The sequence below is a fragment of the Charadrius vociferus genome, unplaced genomic scaffold (assembly GCF_000708025.1).
Source record: "Charadrius vociferus isolate BGI_N301 unplaced genomic scaffold, ASM70802v2 scaffold4, whole genome shotgun sequence".
In the NCBI taxonomy this organism is placed as follows: Eukaryota; Metazoa; Chordata; class Aves; order Charadriiformes; family Charadriidae; genus Charadrius; species Charadrius vociferus.
In genome coordinates, this window is record NW_009648150.1 from 229978 (window position 1) to 257005 (window position 27028).

Consider the following 27028-nt stretch of genomic DNA (forward strand, 5'->3'; position numbering starts at 1 on the left):
AAAATAGGAATACGTTCCTAGCAGCTCACAGTGTGTAATGCTGCTCCTCTGATGTTTGAAGCAAGCATGTTGACTCACAAGGTGCAAGGTGTGGTGCTGGCCTCCTGACCTGGAGGTGCAGGAAGCAATCATTGCCATCGCTCAAGGCTGCGTGAAGGAGTAGAAAAATCTTCCCAGGCACCCTCAAGTATTTCAGTCTCTAATTGCAAGCCTCTGAAGAACATCCCATTAGAGCAGCTTATTAAAAGCAACAAACGAGGCTTTCATTTATCATGACTCCAAGTCTTCAACTTACAACTCTTAAAAGCCACAGCTATATATGGCAGAGCCTCTCTGAGATCTATCTAGCCTCTAGAAATGTAGTTTAATTCCGAATGCTCTCTGGGTCATCTGCAGACTTGTGGTAAATTAATTACATTGATGGCAGGCAGAGTTGTTGGGGCCCATCATATATATACATTTCATTAACAAAACATGTAGCCCAGGGTTTGAAATGATGCCAAGGGTGTTGATAAGTCCTTCTAGCACAGGTTTATTAAAGTTTGCTCTCTGGGCAGTTGAGTTTGCAAACCCCACAGGCGTTGCAGGGGTCACCTTTGCTAGAGCTGGAGGAGTGTCAGCTGTGTGTGCCTGAGATAACCAAAAGTGGTAGAGTTGGTCTAGCCAAGAAGCAGGGCAGTCCCAGCAGGCCACAGAGGTCTAGGAGGTGCCGCTGCAACTCCAGCCTCCTCTGCATTGTCTCTCCCCATCTGCAGCCCGTTGCTTGAAGCCAGGGCTTGAAGCAGAAGTCACACCTTGTTTCAAGCAGCTTGGCTTTTGGAGATGCCGCTGCCTCAGCGCCTTGTTCTTTCCCAGCAAAGGGGATTTAATGCTGCAGGTCTTTTCTCAGTAACCTTCACCATTACGTGTACGTGTCATCTGTTACCCTGCAACAGATCGGAGGAGCTCCTGACTGCCTGGTGGAGCCAGGGGCAGCCCCCACAAGCTCTCCTTGTAGTCTGCTGGTTGATTCAGTGAGGCTGGAGGAGACTTTGCAGATAATTTTGATGTATACAGTGCTCGGTTCAACTCTGACTGCTTCCTGATACAGGTCAGCTTGCTGGCTAAATATCTTAAAACCCCAGAGACGTCTGGGCATATTTCATTGAGTGGCAATTTCTTATCCTGCCACCGCATTTGATCTCGTCTGGAGAGCATTTGCTTTCAGCTCCTCAGTTTCTAGACCAAGAAAGCCCTGTGTGGAGTGGGGAGAAGGGGAAACACCGCCCCTCCTAGAAGTCATCATCACCCAAAGGTGGTGGCTATGAGAGTGTGGCAGGTTTGCTAGAGCTTAACATCCAGTTTTATTTGCCTCAGTATTTTTATATTCTAGTTTAGCTGCCAAATCAAGCCATCCTTTTAACATGAGCAGTAATTTGTCCTTTGTCCTAACTCTTCAGGCGAAGTAGTCCATTCCCTTACCTATCCAAGTGCTCCTGGGACTGGAAAGTGAATTTTGTTGTCTGCTGATCCAGTTTAGTACGTTTCCAAAAGCTTTAGATTTCCCCTAATGTTACACCTCAAAGAATTTTGCCCCTAAGCACACAGAGTTATGTGGGGGGTGTGCAGGAGTAAGGCTGCACTGAGGCATATTTCCATTGCACTTGAGCATTTTTTTCCTCCCCATAAAGGGAACAAGTGAGATCTGAAACACTCTGCATTCAGTGCAGGGAACTGATTTTGTCTCAGAGCAGCCCAGTGGCTGATGAGGTTCTCAAAGAGTTTTCTTTGTTTAGGAAAACAGCAAACTCCTTTCATTTTAAGGAAGTGGTTGCTTTTCAGGTTAATTGAACTGTTGGTTCAAAAACCTTGACTTTGCATGCTGATCGGTGTGGGAAGGTCTGGAGGCAACAACTTAGAAAATGCCTGGGGGAAAGGGCCTCCTAGCTAAAATGGGAGACGTACCAATTCCCTGGACTCAAATCCTGCAAGGTTAAACCCAGAAAATGGCAAATTTGATTAAAAATATATAATGCTTGGGTTCCCTTTGTTTGATTTTGGGGTTTGGACCTCTGATGTTAACTTAGATCAATGGAGAGGTTTAGTGAAGGCTGAGCTGCTCCCATATTAGTATGACTGCACAAGGTAGGGCATTATGAAAATACAAAATATTGTCAATTATAGTAAAAAAATATCGGCATCACTGTTTAGAAAATGTTAGCAACTTGTTTTGCTGATGCAAAGGGAGCTTAGAGAGAGACTCTTCACCAGTTCTAATTTAAGTAAGCACATAATCCAGTATATAATTCTTTAAATCATTGCATGCCTGAAGTTATTTTGCATCATAATTTAAGGCGGTGCAGTTGCAGAGTGTTAATTTTGTCTAAATAGGCTACTTTAATGTGTTTAGGCTACTTTAATGTGTTTAGGCATAGTAAGTTATACTTTATAAAAATCTGATGGGCACAATTTTTTTTCAAGGTTGACATGTTATGGTGATTTGAGGAGAAATGATGAGTGAGATCTTCAGCTGGCTTTAACTGGAGTATGTCTGCACCATTGGCCTCCTGCTTGTATATCGTACTGAAGTTCTTCCTGTTGTTTCTTCTGCACTATGTTCTTTTTCAGGATGAATTACCTTAATAGATTTGGGAACAGAAAAAATGTCCATGCAAGTTCTCTGACAAGAATAAAGGGCAATTACTGAGGTGTAGCCAGCCTCGGGTTACAGACTGATGCCAGGTGAACCCGTACTCTGATTAGACTAGAGTAATGGCTCAGCAGCCTTCAAGAGCAAGCTGTGGATGCATGTAGTGCCTTTCAACTCACCGTGTTTTGAGTTTATTGAGGCTGAATACTCTCACATGACTCATAAGGTCCTACTTCTGCAAATACATGATGCGCGTGCAAAGCTTCACTGATACAAGGAGACCCAGAAAGGGCTGTGTTAAGTACATGCATGAGGGTCTGCAAAAGCAGGACTCACATTCATCCAATGCCTTTTTCTTTTTTTAAAGGAAGTTGTAACTGTACCACACACACTTGTGGAAAAAGTCACTTTCCCTGCTCCAAGGCAGGTGCTTAAGTTTAAGCACATGGGTGGCCCCATTAATCCTAACGGTGGTACTCAGGTATGGGAAGCACATGGTTAATTGCTTTGCAGGACCAGGATCTCTACTGTCTCCCCAAGGCGTTTTTTCCCAACGGTAGCACGTGCCATGAATTTTTTGCAGCCCAGGGTGTTAAGGTCCAAATAATAATTGCAATAAGAAGGAAGAAGTGCATATAAAAATGTTGCAAATGTATTTGCACCTTGCCAGGGCGGTGGGATTATTCCTTATCCTGGGCCTTTTTGTTTGCTTTTCAGTTGCTGCGATCATGGCTGTGGGTGGGCTTCTTCTCTGCGTGCTGTTGCCTATCCGAGCCTAACATGGTCAGTGTTCCCACCCGTGCTGGCTCCTATTTCGTGTCCTCCCTCCATGTTTTCTGTGCACAGTCTGCCTCTCCCTCCCTTTCTTGTATTGGCCTGGAAATCGCTTTCTCATCCGACCTCTGCACCCAGCTTGTCTATCTCAACAACTGGAAATAGCGTGGCCCGAAAAAGAGTGTGTCTTCAGGAAGAGCAGGGGTCCCAGGGAAAAAAAACCCTGATATGTAATGCTGTGATGGATCCAGACACCGTACCAGCAATGTCATGTGTCATAATAAACCATCATATATGCTGGACACTTCATCAAAGTTTGCTTCTTGTCACCAAAAGGGGCTGGGGGAGGTAATCTGCCCCCAGAAAGGAGGCGGGGGGCAGGCGGGAGTGGAAAGGTATCTAGTGGCATGTAACGTGCATGTCAGTGAAACGAGCTGTATGTCATCGACATACATGTCAATGTATGACATACACGGCAACGACATGATGCTGTTTGCCAACGATATGCTCCAGCAGCGTTGGACATATCTCTGCAGGCGTCGAGAGCTGCGTGTCCGTGCTGCATGCTGCCCCGTTCTGCCACCATCTGGGCTGCCTCATCAGTTTCTGCTCTCTTGTACTCTCCCCTCTTTTCTAACTAATCAAAGGAAGGGTGATTTTAATTTCTGCTGGTTTGACTGGACACGAATTGAGTTGCTGCCTGAAGGGAATGTGTTCTAGGTCTCTGAATTGGCTGTAATCTGTACAGGCAGAGATCTTCCTAAGCCTCCTAGAAGACTCATGGAATCACCATCCCCATCAGATAGCGGCTTGAGACCATGGGAGTTCTGAGACATCCTACGTATGTTGTTAAACTGGGAAGGTTTTGCAGCGTAGCTGGGTGAGAGGTGTGAAACTCTTCTACTCTGTTTTCTGGGGGGATGCTGAGGCTTTGCACGGTAGTAGCAGCGTCATGGTGTTATCCCTGTCTGTGGGGCCCAGCAGTCACCAGGGTGGACTGGTTTTGGGTGCTGTATGTTGGCTCTGACAGAGGCCTGAACCAGGGAGGGGTTTGCAAATGCAAATCCCAAAGGCCCTAAAGCAGAAGGCTTTTCTTTGTTCCTGTGGTAGCATTTTTAAGTTGGTTTTCATGACTTTTGAGTGCTTTGCGTTGCAGCATTAGCAAGCAAGGCTGCTCAGCTCAAAGTGTTTGGCTGCAAAATGTTCTGGTGCGTGTGGTTGTTCCTGCAAGCCACCAATTTGGCAACAATTGTGCTAAAAGAAGACCTCTCAGTACTTCTGTTGTCTGTCGTGCCTGTGCCACCAGTGCCTGAGCAGTGCCTTGCTGGGAGTCATGCTTCAAATGTCCTCAGCAAGGCCCCCAACTAGAGAGTGGCAGCAATGGAAAATACTTCTCAGAGACTGGAAATGGACTGGATAGGTACTAAGAAGAGAGACACATAGGGAAAACTTGGCTGACCTGGAAAACACCCTCTGCAACTTTCCCCCTAAGTTGCAGAGAGACTAATGTGGCAGCAAGCTGGGAGGGGGAAATGGGAAAAGTGACTTCAAGGCACAGATGCCGTCGGCTGTGCTATGGGAAGGCACAACAACCTCTTTAGAGAGATTTATGGAGATCACTTCAGAGAGAGCTTCCTGTGAGAGGGGGAAATGGTATCTTGTTTAAATTATTTTTAATTGTTCTGGTGGTGGTTTAGGAAAGCAGGGAGTCATTCAGTGTGAAGACAGGGAAAGACTAACGGCTCAAAATACCACCACTGGAACTGTGAAACTTCCTGCGTAAGGCATCCAAGTTAATCAGAGGTCAAAGGCAGGATCGCACTGTGTAGAGGGGGACAGCAGTGACTGGGAAAGCAGCTGAGAAGACCGTGAGCCTGCAGCCCTTAGGAACCAGGGCAGGTTCCCTTCCTTTCAGACCGGTCGTCTGGTGTATCTTTGAATTGAGCTGAAGGTCTTAGCTTGTCATCTCTCGACCTTTTACTGCTCTTTTGATCCTGTTCTCCAAATTACAGGATTTTGAGAGTAGATAGAGGAGTTGAATGAGTCAGATTCCCAGCCTGCATGGGTTGCTCCAAGTTACTGCAGGTGAAAGTTTGTTTCAGTGCAATGGAAGTAACTCATTATAGACATCAAAAAAGCAGGAGGAAAGGGAACAGAAAAACAGGAAACAACTTCCAGTATAAAAGCTGTTCGTTGCACACCAGTCCCTTGAGTATTCCCTGGTTTTGTGGTACCTGAATATATTCTAGGATTGCAAGCAGCAAAGGTGAATGCTGACCAACGTCACTAGGGGTAGACTTTTGCCTCTGGCTCTCAGTATCAGTGGTGTTGATCCAGGATAAAACTATTTGCGGAACAAGTTATTGTCTCCACACATGAGCTGAGGCAACAGGATCTTGGCTAGAGGGATGGATCCTTGTTTGTTTGTTCCTCTGGATGGAGCACAGTCCTGCCTGCCCTGTAACACGTATGCAGCCTTATTACTTTAACATACTGGAAAAAATAGTCTGAAATGAGCACTTAACCCTTGTAAACAACAACCTTGCGGTTCTCGCAAACCTCCTGTAAAATGACAGCTCAAGATGGGTTGGATGCATTCCTCAAAGTTGCTTTCTTGTAAAAGATGTGCTTCTGAGTGAAGGTCTCACCCCTGAAAAGCAAGTGGCGTTTTGTCTGTTTCAAGAAGCTCACAGAGTTCATTTATCTCCTATTTAAGCAATTGAATACATGTATAAGTCTGCAGGACTGGGACGGGAGATTGCATGCTGCTTCAGGGCAGAAGTCGTTTGATAGTACTGACTGCACCTAGCAAGGTGAGATCCCCTGCCTCATTGGGGATGTCTATATGCTGTCCCCATGTGCATTTCCAGTAATGCCTTGGCTGTGTGCTGAAATGCTTGGGCCTGTGGCTATAAAAAGGTATACAAAGGCTCTCCCACATCACTGCCTAGGGCTTGGATGTCCAAGGTCCAGCTCCACAGTCCTCTGGCTGTGTCCTGCCTGGGTTGTGACCAGAGTGGTGGCCCCAGCTAGGAGGTGGAAACTCCTTCCCTTGGGCATTCTGTGGTTTTTGGGGATGCCTTGGATCGCTGAGGGGCCACACACCACTCAGCAAGGGCGTTTTGAAGCACAGGGTCAAACACAAAGTATTTCCATTGGTCCAGGGAGAGCAAGCATCTTCCTGCCTTGTTTCTTGAAGGATTTTTCTCCGTGAATTGCCTTCTGTCATGAGAGGCAGTGGGCATTGGTTTCCCAGCTGGATTCTTCATCTTTCTACCTGTCCATTTTATATTTTATAAACCTATATAGGGATCATTTTACAACTTCACTTTTATAATCTGCCCCATAAATATTTTACAAGCTGCCTGCCAATCTGCAAGTAGTTTTTAAATAAGACATGATGCCTTAAGAATATTTAAAGTCTCACTTTTTTTTTTTCCTCTGATACTTTTATTGAAAAACACAGAGCTGTGCAAGGAAGACATCTGCTTTCTAGATACAGAAACTGGGACAAATCCACAACAGGAGTAAATGAGTTGAGATTCAGGTGCACTGCAGAATTATGTTAACTCTTTGGCTGAGTGTCTCCAGCTCAGTGGGAGATGAAACGAGTGTCAAGATCTTTATGCTTTTGCTGTATGTGATATGGAAAAGATATAGGAAATCTATGGTTTGTACAATGACAATAAACTAGAGAATGAGTCTTCCATCAGGAGGCTTTTGACTCACAGCTTTTCCAATAAATATTAAGAGCAAATGCACATGCAGAAATGGATTATCTCACAAACGAGTGGGAGCTTTTTCTTTCCCCAAAATATGTTGCAAAGCCACAAAATTTAGATACTTTTATCTGCCAGTAACATTCACGTAGTGAATCAGGACTGTTAACCTGAAGTAGCAGGTTTTTATGGGATTTAGTTGGGGAAGAAAGGAGGAAAAAAATGCTTGTGTGTCTTATTTAAAGCATCTGAAGGTCAAGGAGGGAAGAAGTGCAGTTTAGCCTCTGTCAGCGTGTACGTGGCTTGTTTCTCTGCGTAGTTTAAGAAAGCGAGTGTGCAAAGGGCACGAGTGATTGCAGCAGGCAGGTTTTGCAGCAAATATTGTTATTGATGCCCAACTGTTGCTTGACAGTTGCAGTCCAGTAGCTGCCATTTCACTTTGGCATGTCTTGTCGAGGCTTGTTTTAACGATGCTTTGGGGGTCCCAGAGCCTGATTTTGTATGCTAATGTGACGTGCTGCTGTATGTGTTAGTCAGCTCAAGAGAGGAGGACAGCCGGAGCCAATTGGTTTGCGTTGGCCCTTTGAGTGTGTCCCTGGGCGGTGAAACATGGACTGTTGTGCATCAAGATGTACTTGGATCACTGGATGCAAGCAACAACATGTTTCCCATTTCTCTCTCCTCCCTCTTTATGGTCAGTGAATCAGGAGGTGTGGGTAGTAAAAAGGATAATGTTAGAAAAGCTTTTTTATAGGTGCAGTACTCCAAAGTTGAGGAAGAGATGAGGGCATTTGCTCTAAAAGGTGGACAGAAGAAATCTTGTATATGTGCATTTGGTAGAAGGATGAAATGAAACGTTGTATTTTTAAGAGGAAAATTGGGTTATACCCCTTAATCCAGAAAATCACTTCTGCAGAAAACTGATGTAACTTTTGGCAACTTGCAGCAGAAAAAAATGGGGTTGCCAGAAGTGGGAATTGATGCTGATATTCATATGTCTAGTTTAGATACTTAAAGAGAGAGGCAATATGACAAAGAAGGAGGAGAATCCATTTTCACCCAGGGATTGTGAATGCTAAAACGTACTTTGAAATGACTCTTACTCCCAGGGTCTCTGCGTACACCTAGTACTTAGTTTTTAAGCTAATTAGGCAGGACCCCATCTCAAGAAATGGCACTGCTGCTGCTAGAGTAAGGCAGTGAGCATCAACATGCAGATAACTGAGCTGTGTCTCCGGGCACCTCATTGCTGCTCTCGTGGGTTTTGCATTCAGAGCATGATGGTCTCAGCTTGGTCGCTGCTGCTGAAATTGCACCCTGCATGGATAGCCTGGCTGTTTATCAACTGTGACCTGTTTATCTCCCTGCCTGTGCCCCGGGATCTCCTGTCAGCCTCCCCCCTTGTCTTCTGCACCTTGTCTCAATCCATTCCCCTGCGCTTGCACAACCTTTGCAGTCTATTTTTTCCTCCTCTCCCCTTAGCACAGGTCTCCCCTTCTCCCCAAGGTAAGCTTGCATGCCTGCTCCGGTTCCATGGAGTAACTCTGGGAGCTCATGTTGCTTTTCCCCTCCTTGACCCTTTGGTGTCCAGCTCTGCTGGGGTCAGCTCAGCAGCGGTGCATGCGTCCCATTGTACTGGGGCTTTTGTTTGTAATCATGATCGTTTCACAAATCTAGTGCCAAAATCCTATAGCCAAAAGGCTGCTTGGCCCCTTGCAACCAGGCAGACAGCAGTTCCCTGTAATAGGACTTCATGCTGAGGGCATGTTTCATGCAGATGCCTATTACTGCCTCCTCCTAATTGCAGTTTTGTTTCTGCTAATCGTATGCTCCTCCTTGCTGTGAGTGATGCTGGAGTTCTCACATCTCCCTATCTCAAAAATCGTGGGCAACAGAAGAGAAGACTCCAAGTTTCTCAGCTTTAAGTGGCTCCTTGGTAACCTGAGGCTTTCTCTGAGGGATGCCAGCTAGCATCTCGTTGTGCACTGGCTGTGTCCATGTCAGGTTTTTCACTGAGCAGTGTCCTTCTGTCTCATGTCCATGCAGTTTGCTTTAAGGGTGATCCATCCCTGTATCCAGTTGTCATATCAGGGTCTTGGAAAGACTGGCATATATATGTGCATCATACATACCTCATCCCATATTTTTAAACTTGTATATATACTATGCGTATATATAACAGTTCTCCTTGCCTATGCAGTTATCCTGTGGCTTCCTAAGTGGTTGTGTAAGTGAAGCGGGTCTCTGTGATGCCACCAAAGCAGACAGTTAATGCTAATGCAATAGCATCGCGTGGAGAACCATCGAGAAGGGTGAGGGATGAGTCAGGGAAGAGCAGTCAAAGACTAATAGGAGTATGCCCTGGGGGAGATGTGACTCCCATATGGCTGTGGTTGCAACTCCATGGTGGGATTCGGCAGCATCCTTGCACTGCCTGGTGCTAACATGGGAGCGAGATAGGTCAGGAGGTGACTGTGTGCCACTTTCTGTCTTTATTGCTGCTGGGCTGAGGTGATTGCATGGTTGGTAGCTCCCCTGGGTAAAGACAGGAGATGTGCAGGAAACCCCGTCAGCCAGGAATACAGAGAAGACCCTTGAAGGCAGTGAGGCAAGAGGTTTTGAGGGTTTTTAACCCATCATTTTGCATGTGTATAAGGTGTTAATGTTTACACAAGGCTATTTTCTAACGTATCAAAATTTAAAGTTCTGTGCAAATGCCCAGTGGGTGAAGGGGAGCATGCAATACATACAACATGGTGCCTGCAAAAGCTCTGCAATCCAGGAGATCTTGCTTCTGCGATTCTAATGTTTCATCCCATTCCCCTTCCATCGTCCTTCCCGTTCTTGCCTTTTTTTTTCTTCTTAATAATAGCTAAATTACATGTATGGTAGAGTGGAGTTTTTCACAAGCATCTGTGGGATTCGCAAGCACAAGTCCAATTCAAAATCAGTGGGCCTTGGGCCCTGAATCCCGTTAGGGAAATTGCAAGTAGTTTGATGAGCTAAAACTGGGACAGCAGCGATGCAGCCGCTAGAGAGGTTGGATTCGTCGCTGCTCTGGGGTTTTGTGTTTTGTGTGATTTGAAGTAAAGAGCAGGGTTCTGCCATACCAGAGACAAAAACGCTCTTCTGTTTGTTTTTTTTTTTGCAGGCGATGTGGCTATAGCAAGGCTAAACAAGATCCAGAAGAAGAAAAGATGCATTTTCATAATGGCCACAGTGAGTAAAGATCAAACATGTATATATGTGTTTCTGGCTCTCTGTGGTAATGAGAAATACAAGTTGAGAGTTTGGGTTGGTTTTTTTTAATAAAAACTAAAATATGGTTTTGCTGGTCGTTCACAGAAGAATTCAGTTTATTCTGTTATTCAGTAAGTCCCCTCCTGTCCCTGCTCCAAGCCTCATGGAGAACCGAACCTTTGAACAGTCCTTCCATGTGCACACCTGTATGTTTGCAGCAGATCTCTCTAGCGAGCCATTTGGTTCTGTTCCTCTGTCTTTGCTGTGTGACCCAAGGTGTATTAATTTTGCTTGGCCAGCACATAACAACTCTCCATTTTTATGGTCTGGATGCATCAGTCCAGAATACCTGTTTGAACCCTTGCTCCACCCCAGCCAGCCGTGAGGACCAGTCCCACAGCTACTGTTTGCCTTGAATGCCTCTGCAGAGGTGTAAGGAATAACACCTACTTCTTGCCTCTAGGAAGCTTTCAGAAATGCTATGTTAATGCTCTTATATACAAAAAAACGTCTGCGGTGATGCTAGTAAGTACATCTCAGGGTTACTATCAGTTTTTGCATACATCCAAAGCCAGTGTTTGAAAAACCTTCCTTTGTCAAGTGCTGCGGGATCTGGAGATGTGTAACAACGAAGTGCCTTTTGGGGTGGAAAAGGCAAACGCATCTTGAGTGAAAGTCAAATTTCCATTAGTGCTATATAATGAAGGCGGCAGGAAGCAAATCAATTAAGAGCCACACTGTAACATAGCTGTCTTATTAGACTGATGAGCAGTCCTTCATGTGAGTAGCCTTAATGATTGTGAAAACAAACTTATAATATAGATAATGAAAATACTTTTTCCCCTCTCAAGTCCTGCAGAAAAAGCCTGCTATCGATTTTGTTTACGCTGGTACAACCCACAGGCTTTGTACTGCAAATATTCTGTTCATTTAAATCTCAGTAACTCTATCTGAAATAACGTGGCCAATTGATCAGCTAATATTTGACTGGTAGGGCATAATTTATTGCAGCTCTCCATCAGCCCCCATCCATCCAACTTGCTTTGCAAGTTGAACCCTTAAGATTTTGCTTTTTATACTTTCCTCCTGGCATACCCGTTCCAGGTCCACAAAGGGATCCTTTTGCACCAGACCTTGGACCGGCCCATTACACAGCACCAAGAGGAATTTTTAGCTATTTGTCGTTCCAGCTGAGCACTGTTGCATGCTTTTCTAAATACAGTGAAGTTGCACATATGTTGCATATAAACTAAATGTCATTTTCCAAGAATGCTATTCATTTTTCCTGTAGAAACAGGTTTCCCTTCTGCAATGTTTTCCAGCAAAGCAGAGTGCAATGGACCAGGAGTGGGTATTGCCCAGCATCTGTCATGCCGCGTGCTGGTAATGCTCTTAATTTGTGTTTGCAGTTAAGCTGCCTGGAGTAAGGACCTACATTGACCCCCACACCTATGAGGACCCTAATCAAGCTGTCCACGAGTTTGCTAAGGAAATCGAAGCTTCGTGCATAACCATTGAAAGAGTTATTGGAGCTGGTACGGAAATGCATTTCATGACCCTTAGCAGCGTGGAGGGTTGACTTTCTTAACATTAGAGATCTGGGAAGGGCTGTGAAATATTTATACTGTTAGGTACCCTGCAAGTGATGGGGAGCATGTTGCAGCTGAAGTTGGGACAAATCTGTCATTGTCTGTTGTTTTGAAATTCAGGGACTGAACTGAAAACGGCAGAAAACGGTCTCATTTGGACCAAGCTGAGTTATTCCGACAGATGCTAAGGGAAATAAGTCACTTAATTTTCAGGTTCTTTTCACCATTTTAACCTTTTTCTCCTCCCCCATTAAGGTCTGTCTCGAAGCAAAAATTAAGAATAAGAAGTCATCTGGGAGAGAAAAAAAAACACAAACCAAAATCCAAAGCTTGTAACTTTCTTGGTTAAAAGAAGAAACTTCCATTTTCTTTCCAGTTAAGCTGTTTGTTTGGACTTGTGTCCAACATTAGGAATATTTTTTATCCTCTGAAATTGTGAGTTTGGAGGTAATTTACTGTTCACCAGAAAAAAAGAAAAAGAAAAATCCATTTGGGTTACTTTTTTAAAAAGATGGTCGTAAAATCAGAAGAGGTTTATAGTCTATAAAAATAGATGTTGCTGTGAAAGGCTAACAGCATCCCATCCATTTAACTTACCAAAAAACAGTTAAGAAGCATGTAGCTTGTGTTTTACAGCTATCTACACAGGGCGATAATATGGGATGTGACAGGACTCTTTCATCTAGTAGGCAAAAACAAGAAATGAGGAAAAAGCCCAATGGAATCTAGAGCATAGCTCTTTAAATATAGGAAAATTGCATTTTTCTTCCCAGTTTTCTTGTGCTTATGAATTACTTGGCTTGTGGCATGCTGGCTATTTGAGATGGTGATCGCTGTGATGTTCAGCTTTCATCCATGAATGCGGGATAACCCTGCGTGCTTTTTGTCAGCTATCTATAGGGGCTGGGCTGCATGCTATAGATGGACACACACATGCGTTCCTTCAATGTGCTGTGATCCTGTTCTTTCTGATTTTGCTCTGAAGGTGAATTTGGGGAAGTCTGCAGCGGGCGGCTGAAGCTGCAGGGAAAGCGTGAGTTTCCAGTGGCTATCAAAACCCTGAAGGTGGGCTACACGGAGAAACAGAGGCGAGATTTCTTGGGAGAAGCAAGCATCATGGGGCAGTTTGACCACCCCAACATCATCCACCTGGAAGGCGTCGTCACAAAAAGTAGGTACAAGTTGTTGTGGACTGCTGTCCTTGAACTCTGGCTGGTGGGAGAGTTGGTTAGGGAAGACTTGGGTAACACGCGTTTTGACTGCGCCTTTTGTAATTTCTCTAAAAACAGTGAACTCTCCTTGCCCGAAATGTCACACTTAGTAGCTCCAGTCAGGCACGGGTTCCCCAACATTGTAAAGGGGGTTTGTGCATGAAGGATTTCAGCGTTCTTCCAGCTAGGATGGATAGATAATGGCTAAAATGATAAAAAACATTAAGTCCCTCTGCAAACCTTGCCTCGCCTAGGCATAATATGCATGGGCTAAGAGAAAACCCCGCTTCAATGGCCCAAAATTAAATGAGGCAGAAATAGGAGATGATATGCCTGGCCAGCCTCAGGCAGTAAGCCAGGGATGCTTGAATGCCAGTGGAGTGTGATGCCTGACTTCTGCCTTGCAAGTAGTTCAGCAGCACCTAACGTCTGCAAAATGCAAGAGCGATTTGAACACAGTGATGCCGAGCCACCCGCTAAGTTTTTCAAACAGGCTCGCTCCTTATTCCTGCCTTTATTTGTTTACTTTTTAAACGATGTGAGCCCCAGGGTGAGCAAAGATGTGCCAAGAAGTGGGAAGTGATTTCCCTGGCAGGGAAACGGGGAGGATTTTGCTACCAAGAGTCTTAAAAAAAAAAAACCAACACAACCCCTGATGATTTCCAGCCATCATATTTCGAGAAACCACTGAAGCAAAGCCCACAGGAAGGTAGTGTTGAGCCTTGTGATCACTCACATGGGATGTGGGCGAGGACAGAAGTTAGCTGAAGTTTGGCTTTCCAGAAGCAGGGCAGAAGAACAGGAGTATAGCTGAAGACGACAGGAATGTGTAAAACCATGATTAAGGCAAGCTCCCTCTGGGATCTGCTCATGAGGCCCATGGTAGTAGTTGACCCTGGTGCTGGCATATAGATTATGAGAGGGGTTAAGGACTTGGGGAAAATGTGAAGTGGCCAACAAAACATGCCAGCACATGGCAAGAGTGGCACGTGGCACATAAAGAGACTGATTACTCAGTTAGCAAAATAACCTTCTAAAACTTTCCCAGCCTAGTTCTTCTCCAAATTACTGTATGTGCTAAAGATAAGGGCAGAGGAAGGGACAGCACATCCGAAAGTGCCCAACCCAAGCCTCTCCGGCTGTTGGTGCTGTGCTGAGGCTGTGGGAAAGGTGCCGCTAGTACCATTTGTCATTCATCAGAGGCAACGTCTCCAAAATTAGTTCTTTTTCAGAGCTGCAATAGAGAAGGTACAGAGACCCTAGCTGTTCGTCCAGTTCATATCCTTATAACCTACTCAAAATCAATGCTATTTTGTAATCAACAGCCTTTCCTTGCATTTCCTAAAACTTTTAAGAAATTAAAACCAAAAATAACTAAGGTAGGTTTCTCCCAAAATTTGAATAAATATCAAAATCCCTTGGGGTCACCTTGTGTAGCCTTTAATACATAGAAGCTCCCATTTCTATCCGTGCAGGGATGTAGGGTATTGGGCAGGAAGCGAGTGATAATTATACATCCATAAAAGCTGCTACGGACATGGGCTTTAGTCTTTCTGGCTGCCACAGCCTCAGGGGATGGGTGGGAAAGCCACTTTTGGAGAGGATGTGCCTCCCTAAGCCAGCTGCCTTTTATATAAAGTGGCTGTCTGCTCCAAAGGCAGTGAAAAAGCTGGGAGCTTTGCTTCTAAATTGGACGTGGAGCGACTGGAATTCGGATGCAGGGGGGTACGTGCACCCCAAGCTCTTCATTAGCTCAGTAAATGCTTGTTTACCACGCTCAAAATTTTTTCCATCGGGCATCTGGAGCATCTTCTCAGCTTTTTTTCTTTTCTTTTAAATGGACCAAAACAACCTTGATGAATCCTAAACTATGCTGCTGTCTCAAAGTATTGGTTAACTTCTTTTTTCCTTCAGTGTTTTAGTCATTGGCCTATCATAGATTCAGATCTTTAAGGTAAAATGTCTTTGCTGCATCATGATTTACTTTGGAAGTAAATTAAGTTAAATTGAATTAGGCCATTTTTAATTCTGAATGAGAATATCCACGCAGGGGTTTAATACCATTTAACTAATCTAGTTCAAATGCACACCTTAGTTAATTTGGATTAATCGTATTCATTGTCCCCATGCACAAGCTATTTCTGCTTTACAAAGGTAATGATGGTCCTGTGTTCATTTGCATCCCATTTGGTTGGGCTGAGGGTGTGCACATTGCATTAGTACATTGATATGAATGACATCTACACTCATTTTATGGCCCTGTAATGCCAGTGGGAGGCAGCTCTGCTAACACGGAGAATCAGACCAGTGCTTTAGAAGGGCCAATGTTTACTTTTAATTTACTTTGTTGAAAGTTACTCTATTAGTGTCTTTATTTCCATGCTCTTGGATATGGGGCTAATTTATTCCACGATTACTGTCAACCTGCAGCAGTCAGATAATGAAACAGAAGCGCCAGAAATCTTATTTTCTGTTCTCTGATGGTAACCAAAGGCAGGAGCGTGAAGGAGGTCCCCCAGGGTGGTGGCATAACGAGACACCAGTCTTGCTGCAACGCTTCCTTGAAGAGTCAGAGATAAGGGACAGCATGCTACAGTTGGGTGTTTAGTGATTAAAACCAAACCAAACCAAAACAAAACAAAATTAGTTATACCTGGGATTTCCCTTCCCTGCGTAGCCACTGACATGTTTGCCAGCCTATACCAATGTAACCCAAGATCTTCCCGTCCTGCATGCAGCCCACATCGTGTGTAGACACAGTTGTCATCCTTGAAGGTGGGGCCTGTTATTTTGTTTGAGACTCGACGATATTTTTCATGTCCCCAAGGTGCATTTCTCATATCAAAAGTAATACTTTTGGCAAGCTTCGAGCTCAGGCAGTAGCTGTGATATTACCTTAAAAGAATTGAAGCAGCGCAGGTCCCTCACGCTGCAAAGGTAGTGTCTGCACAACAATGAGTGTTTTGATTGACAAGTTCACAATTACCTTTATTATGTAGATAATTAAGCACTAAATTAGGCAAATAGTTAAGGTAATGGGAAAGTGGGAAGATTAAGACCAATCTAAATGGTAGAACATGTGCCGATTTTTAGGAGCATTTACCTTCATGCGCATGTTATGACACACGGCCGCTCTCGTTGATCATTTCTATGAAAGACATTTATAATGCACTTTACAAATAATTGACAGCTCCTCTTTTGTCTGTGCTTCGTGCTAGCTAATGGAAATTGATTTAAATAAAAAATAATTTACATGTTCTTATAAGATTTCATTGAATTTACAAGGGCTGGAGCACACCACATTAATTATTGCTATGTCATTGTGGCAAGCTAGCGAGAAATTAGATATAAAAACTGAGCAAAACCTATGTATAATTACCATTAAAATGACTCGGGCATGAAAATTAATCAAATGGATTTGGAAAAACATTATTATTCCTGTCAACAATAGGAGGCCAGGTCTTTTGTTAAGAACTTTTATTTTGTTTTCCACTCACACTTGTTCCATACTTAACTCGCTTTTGTTCTGCAGCATAAATATTCCTTTTCTTAATTCCTCATGTGTTTAGAAGGGTAGTCACGTGGGATTACTTGAATTACAAGGGACATAATCCTGTCTTTCTTGTCATGGTGTTGGTGGCTACTAAGCTCAGATAGGTACTTCAGATCGTCCTGGTTCCTCCGGTTTGGCTTCTGTTGTTACTTTAGGGTGTTGAAGCTATAGGGGCGAGTCCAAATAGGTCACTGTGTGGAATTTGGCTTCTGCAAGCTTCCAGCTTCTTTATGGAGATGAGGAGAAGGTTGCCTGGGTTCAGCTTTCAACCTCTTCCTCAAACATCATCTAAACACTCAAGGGCTTGGTACCCTACCCATAATACAGAATTACTTTTTCATTCCCTCCTTTTCCATTACCCTATTTCTACATATATTCTGGCAAAAACTATTGTCATCGTGCTGGGACAACAGTGTCTTGGTGTAGATTTACTGTTGCATGGATGTATATTCACATTCAGATGCATGATGAAAAGACAGGCTGAGAGAGTTGGAGTTGTTCAGCCTGGAGAAGAGAAGGCTCCAGGGAGACCATATAGCGGCCTTCCAGTACCTAAAGGGTACCTCCAGGAAAGGTGGGGAGAGACTCTTTATCAGGGAGTGTAGAGATAGGACAAGGGGGTAACAGTTTTAAACTGGAAGGGACTAGATTTAGATTAGATATTAGGAAGAAATTCTTTACTGTGAGGGTGGTGAGGCACTGGAACAAGTTGTGGGTGCCCCATCCCTGGAGGTGTTCAAGGCCAGGCTGGATGGGGCTTTGAGCAACCTGTCTAGTGGAAGGTTTCCCTGCCCATTGCTGGAGGGTTGGAACTAGATGATCTTTAAGGTCCCTTCCAACCTAAACCTTTCTGTGATTCTATGACTTTATTGTTATACATGTTTTTTAAATAAATTACTAACAAACTCATGTGCTTTTTTTTCAGGCAAACCAGTAATGATAGTCACTGAATACATGGAAAATGGTTCTCTGGATACATTTTTAAAGGTAATGCTTAGATCGTTTTTCCAGGGGGACTTTGACTAAAGTTTGAGTTCTTTGTAGATGGTTAATTTCAGTGAAAATTTTTGCTGGGTGCTGGTCCAACTGTTGATGCTGTCTGGAGGCAGGAGTAGCTCAGTTGCCTGTTTGGTCTATATTTGTACAGCATCATGAAGGACCTGGTTTGTGCATTGATACAAACAGATGAGAATAAATTGGAGATACTATGTTTATTTTAGAAGGCAGTCTGCTGCATGGAAGTGATTAACTTATCCTGCAAAAGTTGATGAGTTTCCAGAGCACATCCACACTGCATCAATGCAAACCCCAGACTTGCCAGAGTTTTTCCATGAGACGTTAGAGCTTATAGTCAGCCCGCCCCGGTGCCTTTATACACGTAACTACATGTGTTCACTCCCAGCCACAGTCTCTTTATCAGTCACCAGTGGAAATAGCTTGCTCCTTGATCTCCAGTTAAAAGAACTACATTTCCTTAGCTTTGTCTCTAGAGATCCTAATCCAAACAGTGAAACTTTGAAAAGCTTTGTGGTCAGAGCATGAGAGTAATGAATTATTAATTTCCCTCGTTTTCTTCCCTGGAGACTTGCCTTTGCATTTTTATTCATGCACAGGCAATGCTGAGGGTGCAGAGACTCTCAACTCATGAAATGTCTCCTTCCTTTTGCAGAAGAACGATGGGCAGTTCACGGTCATTCAGCTGGTTGGGATGCTGCGAGGCATCGCGTCAGGAATGAAGTACCTGTCTGACATGGGTTACGTACACAGAGATCTGGCTGCCAGGAATATCCTAATCAACAGCAACTTAGTCTGCAAGGTGTCAGACTTTGGCCTCTCCAGAGTCCTGGAAGATGACCCTGAAGCAGCATACACAACCAGGGTGAGTTATGAGGACACCAAACTGATTGAGCTCAACAAAAATTTATTTGCTGCTACGTTTTGGTGTTCAGGCTCTCTAGCAAAGAGGTTTCTACAAATCCAGAGTCTCTAAACTGTGCATGAGGGTTTGGACAGGTGTCACCAGTTAATAATTATCAGATTAATTTTGTAAATGCCTGTAACTTTGTAGAAGGGGTAGCCAAATAAGGCAGAACTTAACTAATAACTTTTAAGTTCATATTGGGAACCTGAGTCAAATAGCAAACTTTGCAAAGGTGCTGCACTCCCAGCTCTTTTCTGTCCTCTTTGGTGAATATCAAAGGGAGGAAAGAGCAAGAGCAAGTGCTTTGCTTAGGCACCTGTGCAGACATGTAAGCCATGGTCTTCTGGACAATTTGACCCTTTTAAAACATTGGTAAGTGTGTAGTGCCTGTTGCAAATGACACACATTGCCCTCAACATTACCCTGTTGAGGGTAATTTCGCCCAGCCTGAGAAAGAGCTCCTCCAGCCTCAGAGTGCTCTGCCCTTTTCCATCCTTGATCCATCCTTTCAGGGCATCCGCCCACCCCATCCCAGTGCAAGGCCACATGGGCCCAGTGCTGTGGAGAGGGGGTGAACAGGACCCATCAGGTGGACAGGACCCTGTCCACCCCACAGACCCAGCAGCACAGGCTTGGAGAGAGCCTCCAATATTCGTGGCAGTAATTGGCACGCCTGGACATGTCCTATTAGCATGTTTTTCCAAGGGTATTGTTTTACGGGTGGTGGGAGCTCTCTGGGTCACGTTCCCAGTTCCTGCAGAGATCTGGGAAAGGCCTTTCAGCTCTTGGCAGTCACAGCCCCACGACAGGACTCAGCGCACGGCTGGACTGGAGCCTCCCTGCAGGCTGAAGGGCTCTCGGCCAGCCCTGCTGTGGCTGCAACGTGCTGCCATGTGCTAATTGGCACTGCTGAGAATCTGGCTCCTCACTTAAGGCATGTGCTGATAAGCCTGTGAATAAATAATTATTGGAAGAAAGGACTTTTTAAAATTTGCTTTGAAAATGTGTTCCAAATTCTACCTTTTTCCAATAGCAAACACTGTTAGGGGGCATTCAGGGAGACTTTACAATATTTAGCTCAACATTGAGAGGAAGGGTTCTTCACAGTAAAATATAAATCAAGGGAGACAACTCTTTAAACCGAATGAGAAAAGAATTCCTCAACCCAAGCTTTCCTTTCTCTCTCCTCTTCCTTCTCAGAGCTGGTCTGAAGTTTGATTTCTAAAATGGTAGAAAGGCTAAAAAGAAACAGCAAAGCACATTTGGCAGCTGTGGCATCATTTTCAGTCCCACAGCAGAGGCCAAGCAGGCTGGTCTTTGCAGGCACAGATTTCTGTGCCCGCTACACAGATCTCTCTGCAGGATTGGGACCGCATTAAGAAAAAAAAAAAAAAAAGAAAAAAAAAAAAGGGCATTACTTCCACAGCAATTTGCATGAAGCCCTCGTTAGATCAAAGTCTTCCTCGGCTTCAGAGCTGTCTGTTCCTCCCCCGCTCGCTCTCAGAAATGGAAGAACTGTATTCCCCTACCAACTCGTGCAACATAATTGAGATGTTGATCCTATACATGTCCCAGCATTCAAACAGCATTCAAACAACAAACCTTCAGGACAGCCAATTAGTAGGCAGCCTACAAATGCTTATGGGCTGAGATAATGTGGAAAGGGGCCCCATGCTGTCAAACAGATTTACTTTAAAATTCGATGTCTCTTTCCAGAGAGAAAACAACATCCCTCAGTGCTCTAAGAAGTGCTGTTTCGTCCTCTTTTGCATGTTCTCTGCCCTCCTCTGCAATCTGGTTTTCAGGTTTTTTTTCCTTTTCTTTTCCTTCTAGGGAGGGAAGATCCCCATCCGATGGACAGCACCCGAAGCGATCGCCTTCCGCAAATTCACATCGGCCAGCGATGTCTGGAGCTATGGCATCGTGATGTGGGAGGTGATGTCCTACGGCGAGAGGCCTTACTGGGAAATGACAAACCAAGATGTAAGCACGTGCAAGAGCTGTCGCGTGATGGGACTTTGAGGGCTCGGCGTTCATTCTGCAATCAGAGAGGCAGGATGGGGACAAGAGGAGGAGAGCCGCCGTAAAAATGGCTTTGCTCCCCTATGCGAGGCCAAAATGAGTCTCCCGTTTGATGCTCTTTTTTTACAGCAGCAGCCCAGAACAGGCTGTGCACAGAGGGGAATGTGTCTGCACAGAGGCAAGCCTGCTTTCCCCAGCAGACCGCTGGAGCTTCACTAATGCTGTTAGAGCTGGAGCCTGTCCCTCCTCTGCTTAATGACAAAGGTCTGCCAGGGGATAGATGCTGATAACTGGCAGCATTTCAATTGTGTGTTCAAACCCCTGCTGCCACGTAAAGCAGAAACTCAAGAGAGTCACGGTAAGGGCTTTGTTTCCCTGCACAAAAGCTGGGTGATTTGATCTAGTGACAGCAGTCCGGAGAGCTGCGTCTCGGTTGCCCTTGCATTGCTGATCTCGAGAGCATAGTTTTGCTCCTGTTGTGAACATCTTGTAAGTCTGCGCTAACGCAAGCTCTCATGGTTCGTTTGTATAGGCAGCCTTCAAGTTGTGTCGCCTTGCTCCTGGACTCCAGTGCCCCCTTGAGTCTCTGACCTCAAGGCCACCCTCTGAAGCATCCCCAGGGAGATAGCCTGGGGACACTGTCCCTTGTCCTGACTGCAGCTCTGATCCCAGCCTGTGTAAGGATCTCTTGATCCTACTGCAGGGCTACCTCCTACACCGAGCTCACCATAAACATCTGTCCTTGTCTAAGGCTAAAAACAATTTAAGCCTTGGGAGTTCCCAGATATTCTAGGCCCCTCCTTTCTCTTCACATCTCTAAGAACCATGACGTGTGGAGGTCTCTGAGGATGCCAGCTAGTGCATGAGGTCAGGGTCACCATGAGGCATGGCAGGCCCCCAAAGCAGCTCTGCGATGCAGGGCAGGGTTGGGAGGAAATGCACCGCTCTGTCTGTGGCAAACAGAGTCGTTCCTGATCCCTCCCACTTCATCTCTGCAGCCCTGACACCTGCAGAGATGCTGCTGCTGGCTGGCCAAAGCAGGCAGGTCCTTGCTCCGCCATGGGTGTCCTCTGGTCACAACACCTGATGTTTCATATTTTTTTCTTTTTTTAAGCAGCGGCCCTGTCACCGTGACTTTCTGCCGTTTCACTGGCAGCAAAGGCTCTGGCTGAGTCTTCTGTTTCTCCTGTGTTTTGTCTGCGGGCCTTTGCCATCAGTGGATGTTACTACCTGTCATGCTGAGCTGCTGGCTCGTCTCGCTTTGAGTCCAGGGGCAGAAACGAGCAGTGCCTTTGAGACGGCCGCGCTGTGCATCTTGCCAGGGAGGCAATCACGTTGTTTGGCTTGAATGCCCCACCGCTTCTGCGTTGCTGAGGCTGTCACGTTTGCAGGGAGTTTGGTAAAGCAGCATGTATCTACGTAGGGATTTATCTCAATCAAATACAGACTTTCTTCCATAGCCTGTGCAGCAATTGATAGCCAAGCTTTTTCGGTCACACAGAGCACTGTAACTATCTTTAATGCTGATGCACTGACACAGCACAGGTGTTGTTCAGTTAACACCAGCCTAAGATTCAGGCTGGTGCCAGTGAAATGACGCTCCATGGCCAGGGGAGTGCCTTGTCTGGATCGTAACACTATGAACATCCACACTTTGCAGAACTGTTCTGAAAAGCCCAAATGCCTCTGTGCACTGTGGGGCACAGGGTGAATTTCACACTTGCCTGAGAAGTAGCAGATGGGGGACTGGTTTCTTTTGGAGCAGAAGGCAGAGGACTGATGAGATGTTTATGAACATCAGTTCCTGCTCAGGCTTTGCTTAGGTTACCTCTCTGCCTATGTGCAGGTGGCAAGGGCCTGGATGGTGGTAGCCTTGGAAACTTAGTTCAGTGTTGTGGCATGTTTCTCATGTGATTTGTGCCTTCCTGCTTCATCTTCTGAAGGCCTCCTCTTCTTTCCTACCCTGCTTGTGTTGGCAGAAGATTCGGTGGTGTTAGATACAGCATTGGCTTTCATGCAGAGGACCAGGGGGCTCTGCTCGCATGAATTTCGGACTCTTGCACAAGAGTTTCTTTTTGCATGGCTTGTAATTAGAGCACATCGTTTGGCAGCGCAGCCTGTGATGAGCAAAACGATTCTCACCATGTTACAGCCAGACTGCTTTAAAGGAGGCAGGCACAGTGCCGTAGGGCAGGCAAGGTTGTCACTGCAAAGGCTACAAACCATGTTTTAAAGTCATGCTGGTTTCTGCATGGCCTTCTGAAAATACGCTTTGACTCGACCACAAGATAAGGCTTTGATGCAGGAATTGTGGAGAGGAATTTTTGACCTGTGTAACACAGGTTGCTAAGCTAAATGATCACAGTGGTTGCTTTTTAGTTTTCAGACTGGTGGTTTTATGAAAACACAGAGCTTAAAAGTGTTGCTTTGGTTTCCTGGAATAGACTATCCCGAATGATCCTCTCCCAGACATCCAGTTCAGCCACCCCAATCCATAAGGGAGTAGTGCTTGTCCAGAAGAGGAACATGGACAAAAATGCCTCATTATTGGTGCAACTTTTAGCTCTTCAAGTCTTACGAAGCAGTATGCACCAATGAATGGAACAGCGAATGTGCTATTCTCTTATTTTCTAAGTATTGTGGTGGCTACAAGTGATTTGGCCTTTGTTGTTTCGTTCTTTTGCTCCTCTTATTGCCACCCCCAAGGCACCTTCAGATGCAACAGTGTATTTCAGCGTCCTAGCTCCTTGCAGTGTTTTGATACCATTTATATTGTATCACCAGAACGAACGACATCCTGTAAATTGAGTTAACGCTATTGATTGTGATGTTACTGCCAGGAATATCAAACATGCATAACCCCATTGCAGATGTAGTTCAGATACTCTGAGCTGGTGCCAGATGGTCTGATCCCCATCTTGCTACTATTTTCTTTCTGCTACAGCTGGAGGATGATCCGTTATTATTATTATAAATACAGACGCGGACACAGCAAATAACGTTCTCGTGGCTGTGCTACACTGAGGCTTTTTTTATAGGGCAGCTGCAAATTTGGTATCGGGGTCCAGCTGAAAAGCATGATGTGAAGAACAGACAGTGGAGATAGTACAGTGTGGTGGGACTGTTTTTTGATGCTGTAAGCAAAGGTTAGGCCGTAGAAGAGATTGCTTTGCAGGTGCAGGTTGGGTGGAGAGCGGTGCAACTGCTCTAGTGACAGATTAAATCTTAGATGGGCGCAAAAGGACAGCAGGTCTTGTGGGCCAGATCTTCAGATGTGCTCGCTACCCTTGGAGAAGATTACAAAGCCTCCCCTATCTTCTTCTCTGCTATGTACATCCTTAGGGAGTGTGAGGTTCCTGCTACTGCTGCTCAGCCAGCCTGGCTCATTCCTGGGACTGTTCCACTTGGCAAAGAGCCCTGTGGTGGAGGACAATTTAAAAGCGATCCATGAGGTCCTGAATTTCGGAGCCTTCTGAAATGCAATGCCAGCCTGACGCGGCTCTTCCTGTGCTGCCCGTATAGAGACTAAAGATGGAGAAGACAACTTCCATGCTAACCACAGAGCCTTCTTTTTAAACACAGGATGTTTTCAAATCCTGAGACAGTGCCTAGAATGACTGGCATCTGAGGCAGTCCTTGGAGTCCCACAGTGAAGCACTGTGGTTTTCCACATAGCAAATAGCTGCTTCCATCTCCTTTTGGTCAAGGAGCCTTGGGAGTAGAGGGTGTGAAGATGGGCCCCTGGGACTCTCTTGGAGCAATCACAGACTCTTGTGGCTTGAAACACGAGCTGCGTTCTGAAAATTGTAGTGGTTCAAAATGGGAACTGCTGGGCTTGGAGCCCTGCTGTAAATCTGCCCCAAACTGGGAAAAACAAGTTGTTTTCTTCAATTCTGCTCTCAGTTATTCATTTCTGCCTTTCAAGAGGGCAGGCAGCACATGTGCATTCCTCTTGTTTCAGATATAGAACCAGAGATGGTTTGTATTTGAAATCAGTACAACAACCCTCCCCTGGTTTTAATTTACATACTCTTGGGCTGACATTTTAAATTCCTGGCAGATATGTGGCCACACTGAGAAACGACTAGACCCAGACAGCACTGAATGATATATGAGATGGTTGTTCTGCCTCTGCCTTGAATCCATCCATCAATTAGCATTCAAAGTCTCTTTTGAAATACAGTCAGACTTTTATTACTGTAATACAAATTTGTGGTCTAGCACATGCCTTTTCATTTAAAAAGAAGCCAACATCTGAATAAACAAAATCACTGCACTCCAAGAAGATGCCAGAAAGCCTTGTGGGCTGCTTTTCGTGGACTCTAGGGTAGGCTCCAGGAGTTTCCTGGTATATAACCTACAGACCTCAGCTGAGCTTTGAACAAGTGCAACCTGGCAGTCTGGCCCCCTGGTTTGCTGCAGTGCCTTGGCTTTCTAGATTAATTTTGCAGTGACCAAAAATTAAATTACTCAACCCATCTCGTAGAAAATATGAAAGATAGTTGTGTTTACTGGGCTTGCCTCTTGTGTGCAGAGTTGGGGGGCGGTGCGATTTTACATGAGCATATTGCTGGTCCCAAAGTTCTCTGTTTAAGTCAATTTGCATTTGGGAAAAAGGCAAGAGGAAGAAAATCAACCCATCAGCCTCGTGTTTTGTCTCTCGTAGGTGATTAAAGCCGTGGAGGAAGGCTATCGCCTGCCAAGTCCCATGGACTGCCCTGCTGCTCTCTACCAGCTAATGCTCGACTGCTGGCAGAAAGACCGCAACAGCAGGCCCAAGTTTGACGAAATTGTCAGCATGTTGGACAAGCTCATCCGTAACCCAAGCAGCTTGAAGACGTTGGTTAATGCATCGAGCAGGTACAAACTCAAGCCAGAGCCATTTCTCTGAGTGAGACCCTTGTCTGAATACCCGTCCCTGGGGTTGAATTACCAGTTATTATTTAGCCTGCACGCATCCACGCATGGATGTTCCTCCAGCTTCATTAAGTCCAGGGGAGTTTTCCCAAATCAACTTTTTCTGTTGAAATTGGCAGACAGGTTAGCAATCCAGTTACTCTGTAAATGCAGTGTGTAAATTACTGTGGCCCATCTTTCAGAAACGGGAGTTTCAGCAGTATTTATAGGTCTATGATAAAGCTACCTGGCTCTACCCTAGGGTTAGAGAGGGCAGGACTTAAGTACATGAAGTAGATAGTAAATGCTGCTAAAATTATCTGCCTGTTGACTTTATCTTGGTAATACAAATGAAGAGCACCTCTTGGGGAAACTCTTAGGATGTGCAAAGCTCACAGATGTCCAAGTGCATGCTCCCACAGCTTATTCCCAGGCTTGCTAGCTGCCACTGCCAGTTCTGACAGTCTTGGTAATCACGAGAGGATGCCTGTGGTTCCCAAAGAGCTATACACAAACCATTTTCTAAAACCATATAAAGTGAATAGAGCAGCCGGTGTGCAATTAAACATGAATCTGAATATCTGCATGGCTAAATGAGGAGTGAGGTGAATATGGTCAAGAATTAAAGTTGCACTTGGAGAAAAAAAGATTCATATTTTTTAGTAAGTTTTAGTATTGGGGTCTCCATCATACTGGAGTCTTGGAGAGGCTTTTTCTTGTTTTGCTGTAAGCACACAAATATTACTTCTGAGTCATCTGTGTTGCTAATCACTCAGTCCCTTGCAAGGTCATGAAGGAGTGATGAATATAAATCATTGCTGCTTCACTGATGGTAGTGGAGCTCCCCTGATTAACACTGGAAGAGGCCCTTCAGAAAAGCTTATTCTTAGAGGAGGAAAAAAAGACACGTCGTTTTCCGTGGACAGGAATGAGAGGGATGTAAAATGAGGTTAGACTGATGGCGTGGACCGAAGCAGATGTACTGTTGTGAGCTTAGACCCATCCATGTCCACACCTTCCCGAGTGAGTCTTGCACAGCTGCACGTGGCCTATCTCACCTGTTGCAGCTGGACCTCATATCCCCATGCTGGCGTGTCCCCACACATGGCAACTCATGAAATCTCTGTTAACTTTTAAATACAAGATAGATCTGGTTGCTCAGGTTATTTCACATGCATCATTTACCATCTGAAGAAGAAATTACTCTTATTACCAATTAAATGTAATATCAGTCCCAGCAAACCTGCAGAAAGAGGTTTGTGATAGCACAAAATATGTGATGTTTCTCTTATTTTCAATTCAGAACCATCATTTTCCAGGCCTGTTATATGCTGGTTCATGCAGCCTTTTATACCAAACTGTTATGCCAGAAAAGAGGAAAATAGGCAGCAAACTATTTCCTTGAGCTGCTAAGCACTTTGCTGATGTTTTATTTCATGAACAGGTCCATGCAATTCCAAATCTTTCCTTTTCA

The 27028-nt window shown here is 44.9% G+C and overlaps 1 protein-coding gene across 1 annotated transcript in view; it reads left to right on the plus strand.

The window, feature by feature from the left end:
- EPHA5 (EPH receptor A5) overlaps positions 1–27028 on the plus strand; it is a 183689-nt gene that overhangs the window by 145600 nt on the left and 11061 nt on the right. The window contains exons 8-15 of the mRNA XM_009884013.1: positions 3347–3412; positions 10274–10341; positions 11772–11897; positions 12937–13122; positions 17641–17702; positions 18385–18594; positions 20470–20619; positions 25325–25518. Coding sequence (XP_009882315.1) covers positions 3347–3412; positions 10274–10341; positions 11772–11897; positions 12937–13122; positions 17641–17702; positions 18385–18594; positions 20470–20619; positions 25325–25518 — 1062 coding nt within the window. The remainder of the gene's footprint in view (positions 1–3346; positions 3413–10273; positions 10342–11771; positions 11898–12936; positions 13123–17640; positions 17703–18384; positions 18595–20469; positions 20620–25324; positions 25519–27028) is intronic.